The 8,896-nt window shown below is 42.2% G+C and overlaps 1 protein-coding gene across 3 annotated transcripts in view; it reads left to right on the top strand.

Moving 5' to 3' along the window:
• The first annotated feature begins 250 nt into the window (after positions 1 to 250).
• abca5 (ATP-binding cassette, sub-family A (ABC1), member 5) overlaps positions 251 to 8,896 on the top strand; it is a 32,393-nt gene continuing 23,747 nt past the window's right edge. For all 3 annotated transcript variants that reach the window (XM_041973532.1, XM_041973531.1, XM_041973533.1), the window contains exons 1-7: positions 251 to 400; positions 3,657 to 3,826; positions 4,583 to 4,769; positions 4,883 to 5,056; positions 6,294 to 6,391; positions 7,963 to 8,189; positions 8,266 to 8,407. In XM_041973532.1, the coding sequence (XP_041829466.1) occupies positions 388 to 400; positions 3,657 to 3,826; positions 4,583 to 4,769; positions 4,883 to 5,056; positions 6,294 to 6,391; positions 7,963 to 8,189; positions 8,266 to 8,407 (1,011 nt within the window). In that variant the 5' untranslated portion in view covers positions 251 to 387. The remainder of the gene's footprint in view (positions 401 to 3,656; positions 3,827 to 4,582; positions 4,770 to 4,882; positions 5,057 to 6,293; positions 6,392 to 7,962; positions 8,190 to 8,265; positions 8,408 to 8,896) is intronic.

The following is an 8,896-nucleotide window of genomic DNA, read 5'->3' as shown; positions in this document are numbered from 1 at the left end:
TGACAATCAGTGGCCAGTTAAAAATAAACGAATATATATATATGTATAATTTACTTTTTATTTTTTCCTTCTTGCATTATTTACCTTCATTATATTATTATCATCAATGAATAATCAAACAGGTTGTGCTCATGGAGTTTATGTATTGGTTCACCGTTTATTAAATAAGATGGCTTAAAGCCAATCAGACAAATTCTGATTGGCTGAAGTCATTGTTATCATCACCAAGGGCGTTTCTGATTGGTTAATGCCATACATCGAAACTGTATTTGACAGTAGGAAATAACGACGTTAGGAATAGGGAGCTTGTTTTGGGCGTTTTCTTGGTTCAAAGTAGCATTTTAATGTGAAGTCGTGAAATTACAGACAGAGGAAGGACATGCCTTAATGTATTTCATACGTGAGTATTTAAAATATTTGTTTTTCTTGAGGAAGATTTATTTTTTCTCTACAGAAATCGGCTGTGTTGCTGTAGCATGCTAGCTTCGCTCCTGCGCACGCACTGTTGTTTCTTTGCAGAACATTAGCTTCGGACAACAAACAATATATTTAATTCACTTAATTTCGTGCACGATCTGTTTTATTAGTTGCATCTAGCAGTGTCGAAACAAAGCAGTGACTTTTATTTTTATGTTTTTATGTTATCTTGATGGAAATCCTAACAGGCTAGCGCCTGTTTGTAGCTAGCAGCTTGCTATATAAACGAAATGAAGCTAAACCGCCTTTATTCATTGGAACTGGAAACCTCAGTAGCTTTAAACATTAGACACCACTAAAACGTTTCAGTCAGCTGGTTTTTAGTCTTCGACATTGCTGTTTAGAAAAATCTTGATGAAAATATTGGAATCTGTGCTTTAAGCTAGATGTGATTAAAGGGACCGATTTTAATGATAAAGTCGCTACAACAAGCCTTTAAAATAACAAACATTACACCAAAATACACACCAGAAAACGATGCTGCACATCATCAACCAACACCCTGCAGGTCAAATATAACCCCCATCAAAACACACGTTTATGGGTGCATGTTTGTTTTTATCACAACCAGCATTTAACCTGTTATTATAAACAGTTTTATAGCTGAAGGTAAAAAGTTTTAGCTGGCAGTTCCAGGGTTTAAAGCCCTCATGAAGAAAGCTGTCCTCATGCAGACTCATGTTTTATTTTACTCACCCATTACTGTTATTGTGGATGAGCCTGGAAAAAGGTTCTGGAGTATAGAATATGTATATATTTGAAAGTTAATTGAGAGAACATAGATGAACGAAGCTCTTACAGTTAGGTAAATTACCTTTTAAATGCATGACAGTGATGCCAACAAATGGGCTTTTTATCCATTATTTTCAAGGCCTGGTTGTAGATAGCACAAACAATATAAAACAATGTGGGAAAAAATCACAACATGTTTAAAGTTATACATTAATTGCTTTTTAATATCAAATTATTGAATATGCCAAGCTAATTGACAGAAAGGAAAAAAATAAAATGAACAATACAAAAATGGATTTAAAAAAAAACATCATCCAAAATTATTCAAATTATCCTAAAAGAGTTATTGTGACTCCAAAAGTAATTAGCCAAAAAGAAAATTAAAGAAATGTAGAGGAACATAGACTCTTGAAAACACAGGACAACTACTAATGCAGTTCTGCCCATAATTCCCAGTATGATCACAAAGAGACAAGATCTTCACCAAGTGACAGGATTGAGGACTTTGATGATCAATTCCAGTGGAAAAAGAAATCTGTGGAGCAGCTGCAGCTTCATGTACATATACAGATGCTTTTACAGATCCTTCGTATCATCTAGGAGAAGTTTGGCAAGACAGGTGGTGAAATATGGCCGGACAGACTGAAAGAAAGACGTGGGACGGTCGGGAGCGTTTATACACTGCTCAAAAAAAATAATAAAGGAAACACTTAAAGAAAATACTGTAACTCCAAGTCAGTCACACTTGTGTGAAATCAAACTGTCCACTTAGGAAGCAACACTGACTGACCATCAGTTCCACATGCTGTTGTGTAAACAGACAACAGGTGGAAATTATAGACAATTAGCAAGACACCCCAAATAAAGGAGGTTCTGCAACTCCAAATGGACTCCAAATCCAGACCTCCATGCGTTAATAAATCTGATGTCCATTGATAATTTTTGTGATTTTGTTGTCAGCGCATTCAACTATGTAAAGAACGAAGTGTTTAATAAGAAGATTTCATTCATTCAGATCTAGGATGTTATTTTAGTGTTCCCTTTATTTTTTTTTTTAGTAGTGTATGAACATTGTGTTTCTGCGAGCGTGCAGGTGGAGTCGAGGTAGAATATTTCTGAGGTCGGCCACTAAGGGGTTTGGTCATGGGACGTGTAATGATCTCATAGAAGGGAGACAGACAGCAAGAAACACTGAAAGTAATGTGGTTAACACTGTGTTATCGCTCTCCATCCATCCACTGAGCAGAAAGCAACACAGATACAAATGGAGTCCTCGCCTCATCCCACCGGAGTAAATTCTGTCAATACTGAGCAGCGTCTGCCCACAGAGTGGAATATTTATATACTCTCTGTTCACAGTGATGTTTGCTCTGGTTGCCCTTCAGCTCGCTGGCTGAAGGATGCAGGAGGAAGAATGATTGGAGTTTTCTCCACTTAATCCAAACCTTTGCTTTTCCAACATTTACCTCTTCCAGGGGGCTGAGTGGGATCCATGTAGTCCAGAAGATGCTAGCAGCAGAGCTAACATGTAGCATAGCAACATGATGGCGGGGACTCGGCTAAAAGCCTCCACCAAGCCTCGCCATCCAAACCAACGCAGTTCAATCCCCAAGCAGTTACAGTACGGAAATGTCAGGAAAACACGGAACAGCTCCGTCCACTTTAGAGCTGCTGCTAATTTCTCCCCTTCAAGCTTCACCAAACCGTAGATCATGTTTTACTTCTGCTGTTTTCTGATCAAAAGTTTTATTCCAGCCAAAACAAAACAAAAACAGCTCTGTGTTCTCCAGTGACTGCTATTTAAAATGAATCATGAAGCTCGTAGTTCAGAAAGACGGTTTTACAGTGACGTTTGTACTCTTCATACAAGCTTTAGATTTACTTTCTGGGAAAGAGGTGTTTCTCTGGGCTGTGATTGGTCAATAGAGGTGTCAGTCATGAAAATCAACCAATGTTCTAGTACATGACAAAGGTCAAATTGCACGTTAGGGCACACATTGTTCCACATGAACATAATTGTGTTAAAACATCTGTAAAACTTCACTTTTTTAGCTTCTACGTTTGCACAGTTCCTCATCAGACGTTACTTTACTAATTCCTGGATAAACTGGCTGCTGTCTTATGATTCAAAGGGTATTTCTACCATAATATAGTAAGATTTTTTTAGATGGAGATAAGATGTACATTTTCTACTGTGTTCCAGGTGAATTTACTCTGACACAGTAACACGTCTTGATTCTGACATGTCGCAGCTTTCTGTAGAGGCCAGGATTATCCATCCAGCAGTTTAAAGAATATATTTCTGTCATGTCTAATTAATGCTTCAGTATTAAATCTGGAAGAATAGAACAACATGTAGGGAACTTTTGAAAAGGTTACGCCATTTTTAATGATTTGCTTTCTCTGTGTTGCTTCCAGTTTGTAATTTCCTTGTTTGCTTGTTGCAGCTGAGGCCAGCATTAATAAGACAACCTCTCATCCGTACATCACCCCGATGAGGAATGCTGGCAGTATGCAGCCCATGTATAAAAGAGGCGCTGGAGTCTGGCCCCAGACTAGAAGTCTCCTCTACAAGAATCTGCTTATTAAATGGAGGACCAAACAGCAGAGCCTGCAGGTGCTTTTTTATTGATCATTTTAAACAGACTGATGTGCGTCTTATCGTTTGAGCTTAAATTATTAAAACAAACAGCTTTTCCTCTTTCTCCTTTTCTTCTTTGTTAGACCATACATTTTTTATTTGGCTTTAAGTTGCTCTTTATGCATTTTTAATGCGCCGGCTTGTCTTTTTAGGGGAGGAACCGTGGAGCCTCCTTTGGCTTCCTTATCAGCAGCTGGAAAGTTAAGGCTTGTCCTAAGCTTTATGTTTATAACTATAACTGATGCTTCTGCCCTGGATTATTCCTGAGTTACAAGATAGAACAGAAAATGAACTCCTTAACTCCTCCAGTTTTATTTGTGAGGATAAAGGCTTCACCATGAATAACTGTTGTTTAAACAAATAAGACGACCACAGTGAGTCAGTTTCACCGCCTTGATACTAAAGGATTCATCCAGGTTGTTTGGTGAGTTCCTTATTAATCTGGACCTGATGGAAGGAACAAAAGAAGAGAGAGTGCAGGAAAAAAGATGGAAAGTCGTAGCTGTACGACACAAATCTTGGAAGAGAAAAACCAGACAGCCAGCAGCTGTAGAGAAACTTTACAGAAACATCCTACAGCCTCAGCAGGAAAAAGGAGCAGACAATCATAAAGAGCACCTGCAGGAACAAACATGGAATATGCGGAGCGTCTTACTTTCTCCATCGTGGCTCCAGGCAGCAACCTGGGCTGGTCATTTAGAGGTAAAAGATCTACCTTCTGTTTGTCTGCAGGAACTGATCCTCCCCCTGCTGCTCCTGGGTCTCCTCATACTCATCAGCACCCTGAATCCCCACGTTTATTATGGAGGCATCAACACAACAGAACTGGAGGGTGAGAAACACTACATCAAGGGCCTGGGCTACACACCCATCACTAACGTCACCAACCACATCATGGAGGAAGTGGCTCAGGAGATGCGTAAGTCTGAAAATCAGGTCAAACTGGTCCCTGTTTGGTTAGTTGTGCAGAATAAAGAGACGACACACAGTCGTCCCGTCGGCGGTGTTAACTGCACTCTTCTCGTGTTTCAGTCATGCAGGACCGTTTGGAGATGTTTGCCAGTGAGGAGGATCTGGAGAACGCCAGCCTGTATGACCCATCCAGCTACGTTGGGGTTGTGTTCCTGGACAGCTCTGCCATGTCCTACAGACTACGCTTCCCATACAACCATCTTCCTTTACCCAGCGATTACACAGAGTCTTACGGTAACACCCAGTTTTCGCCCGCATCACACATTTAATCATGATTCACGTCTTCAGTTTCGGCTGCGTTGATGGATCTGTGACATTCCCGGACCTGAACTACAAAGCAGGATTTGTTTCTTTGATGAGGTCAGGCTCTCCTCTGTGCTCTCAGTGTTGCTGAGGGCTTTACGTCTTTCTGGGGTGTATCTCCATGGAAACCTGCATGGAGGCAGGTTAAGCTTGACACAAAAAAAAGAAGTGATGTCAGCGTGAGAACGCTGGCTCTGTAGACAGGAAGCTCAGCAGCTTTGTAACAGTTTATTAGCTTATTAGTTGCTTCATTCAGACACATCATGAGGAAGTTAGGATGGCCGGTGATACAGCACCGTTCTGATTTTTCTGCTTCACCTGCTCCTAACAGCAAACTCTCCTCCTCTGTTGTCATGCTCACACACAGATCACACTGGCACCCACAAACATGACAAACAGAAGGCCATCTTTTTCTTTTAACACGATTCTATAACTAGACACTAAAATGGCCACCAGCGGTAATTTTGACCGTTACATGCAAACTTCAGTTCCATTTATAGCTAATTAAAGGAGCTAAAATGATAGCTAGCTTATAATGATAGCTTATAGCCCTAATCAAACGAAACAAAACGAAGTATAAAGCAACAGTTGCTGCATTGCTTTCCACAGAAACAAACTAAACCTCAATTTGCACAGCCTTAATATTTCTATTTAAGAAAAACGGAGTGAGGTGGATAAACCTGAAGTGATAGAGAACACCCAGACAACATGACAAAAGTAAGAGTGAGGCTAGATGATACTGTCATGTCTGCATTATTTACCATGAGACTAAAACAGCTAGAAGTCCCAGCAGCTCACATCACGTCTCTGTTCCTGAGACATTCACAAAGTGCCTCATCTCTTTGTGTCATCCTCCTGGTGTATTCGTGGATTTGTGTGTGTATGTGTGTTTATATACATATATATATATATATATATATATATATATATATATATATATATATATATATATATATATATATATATCAGATACTTGTGATTGAATGTTTTGTGGCTTTTTTTTTATTATAACAAACGTGTAAATGATAAATTGAGGCAAAAAACGGTTGAAATTGCACATATTTTTCTCCAGAAATTTCAGGTTGTTCATATTTTGTAAAGGATAGTTCATTACATTTAAAAGTGACATGTGAGGTGTTGTCAGCTGTGTTTTTTTTCTTCTTACCAGCTAACTGTTTGGGCAACTCGGTGAACTGCAGAGCTGCAAATTACTGGTATTCTGGTTTCATCCGCCTCCAATCTCTGATTGATGCAGCCATCATCCAGGTGAGCCAGGCCAAGCATCCGTGTCCTCCAGTACTAACCCCCTTTGACTCCGTCAGGTCTATTTATGCTCTACGCCAAAGATCGATACGGAGCATTTCGTCCTTCTTCTGCCTCGGTTACATGCGCAACTCAGTCCATTTTCAGGACCCTTGCGGAGACGTTCCCTGGCGCAGCAAATCAAATAGTACTTTCTGAAACCATGGGGGCAGTATTGAGCAGTATAACTGATGTGCAACCAGCAAGAGAAACAAAGAAGAATAAGAGCTGCGATGTTTTAAATGGCTGCACCGACCACTAGCATCTGCTGCGCTGCCTCTTTCTGAGCATGAACATCATCATGATCTCTTCCATCGTCGCTGTGCTGAACGTGGTGGTGTGTCAACAAAGTGTTACCATATCAGTCATGGTATATAAATGCAGGATCTAAAGTTATAAAGTTTTTTATGTAGCCTATTTATTTATTCATTTTTGGGAGATATCATGTCAAAATGCTCCAAATTGTAGTTGTGTTTCACCTCTTCGGAGTCAAACTTCCTGCACGTATTGATCCTCGACATCACCTCAACATCACACTTCCTGTTTTTCCCACGGCTTTTTCAGCACCTCGAATCACTTGACGAGGAAGTTACATGATTTTAGAGACACGGGGCCTCGTTTGTCTTTCGTCACATAATATTCAGGAAAACAACACCTTAATGCAGGCTTCATTTGGACACGCCCCCCGTTGCTCGATGCAGGCTTCGTTTGGACACGCTCCCTTTGCTCGTTGCAGGCTTCGTTTGGACACGCCCCCTTTGCTCGATGCAGGCTTCGTTTGGACACGCCCCCTTTGCTCGATGCAGGCTTCATTTGGACATGCCCCCCGTTGCTCGATGCAGTCTTTATTTGGACACACGCCCCTTTGCTCGATGCAGGCTTCATTTGGACACGCCCCCCGTTGCTCGATGCAGGCTTCGTTTGGACACGCTCCCTTTGCTCGTTGCAGGCTTCGTTTGGACACGCCCCCTTTGCTCGATGCAGGCTTCGTTTGGACACGCCCCCTTTGATCGATGCAGGCTTAGTTTGGACACGCCCCCTTTGCTCGATGCAGGCTTAGTTTGGACACGCCCCCTTTGCTCGATGCAGGCTTCGTTTGGACACACGCCCCCTTTGCTCGATGCAGGCTTCGTTTGGACACACGCCCCCCGTTGCTCGATGCAGGCTTTATTTGGACACACGCCCCCTTTGCTCGATGCAGGCTTCGTTTGGACACGCCCCCTTTGCTCGATGCAGGCTTCGTTTGGACACGCCCTCTTTGCTCGACGCAGGCTTCGTTTGGACACGCCCCCTTTGCTCGACGCAGGCTTCGTTTGGACACACGCCCCCTTTGCGCGATGCAGGCTTCGTTTGGACACGCCCCCTTTGCTCGATGCAGGCTTCGGGGCTTCTGTGTCAGATGTAACCTTGCTAGCTGGTTTGTGTAGCTACGCAGCTTCTCATTTCAAAGAAAAGATGTGGGAACATTTTTTGGATAAAGCTGTTTTTCTTTTTTCATACTCTTTAGTTTGCTGATCATCCATCTTTTGACGCAGATGCAGACGAAGCGTTCAGCATGGACCGAGCTGGATCTGAGTGTGGTAATGATGGGCCAGCCAGGCTCTGTGGAGGTTCACAAGTTCCCCCACGCCCTTATCTCCATCTACCTCGTCCTGGCTTTCACGCCCTTTGTCACCTTCCTGATAGTTAATGTGGCAGCTGAGAAGGAGCATCGCCTCAAAGACACCATGACCATGATGGGGCTGTACAACACCGCCTTCTGGTGAGGAACAGCAGTGTAATGTGACTGAACCTTCACGTGAACATGGCTGAGGGTAAGCTCTTGTTTTGTATGACAGGTTATCGTGGGGCCTCCTGTATGCTGCTCTGGTGACTGCCATGTCCATCCTGATGGCCGTCATCGCTACATTCACAGCACTGTTCCCCAACAGTGACTTCTTTGTCATCTTTCCCCTCATTTTCCTCTATGGAATATCATCTGTGAGTAGAGCTGTCGTGTATCCCCTTTCAGCTAAACTCCAACCAGGTTCAGACCTGCTTTATTACCTTTCTGCTTTCCTGTGGTTCGCTGTAAATGTGGTCTGAACGTTGCTCTTTACTGTATTCTGAACCATGCTAGTCTTTTTATTATAATAGTCCAGTCTCAGTCCAGTCTTCTATAAACAAGGTACATAACAAAAATAAATACCCAATAAATGGAGGTGCAGCTACCTCTTCATCTCCGTGGATGGGGCAGAGGAAAACCTGGATTTGTTTTTGTAGCTGGAGGAGCAGACAGGCGGAGACCAGAAGAAAGTAACTCGTATTCATGGTGGCTGCGTTCAGTCTTCACCCTGATGTTAAATATGTCATCCAGACTGCTGCATTTCACCCGGCTGTTCGCTCAATTCTCCCTCGGTAGTTCTTTTCCTTGATGGGAAGGTTTCCATAGCAACAAATGATTGAAAAGGTAATGAATAGAAGTGCTGT

This window comes from Melanotaenia boesemani, chromosome 21 (assembly GCF_017639745.1).
Source record: "Melanotaenia boesemani isolate fMelBoe1 chromosome 21, fMelBoe1.pri, whole genome shotgun sequence".
NCBI classification, from domain to species: Eukaryota; Metazoa; Chordata; class Actinopteri; order Atheriniformes; family Melanotaeniidae; genus Melanotaenia; species Melanotaenia boesemani.
This window is presented reverse-complemented; position numbering and strand designations above follow the sequence as displayed.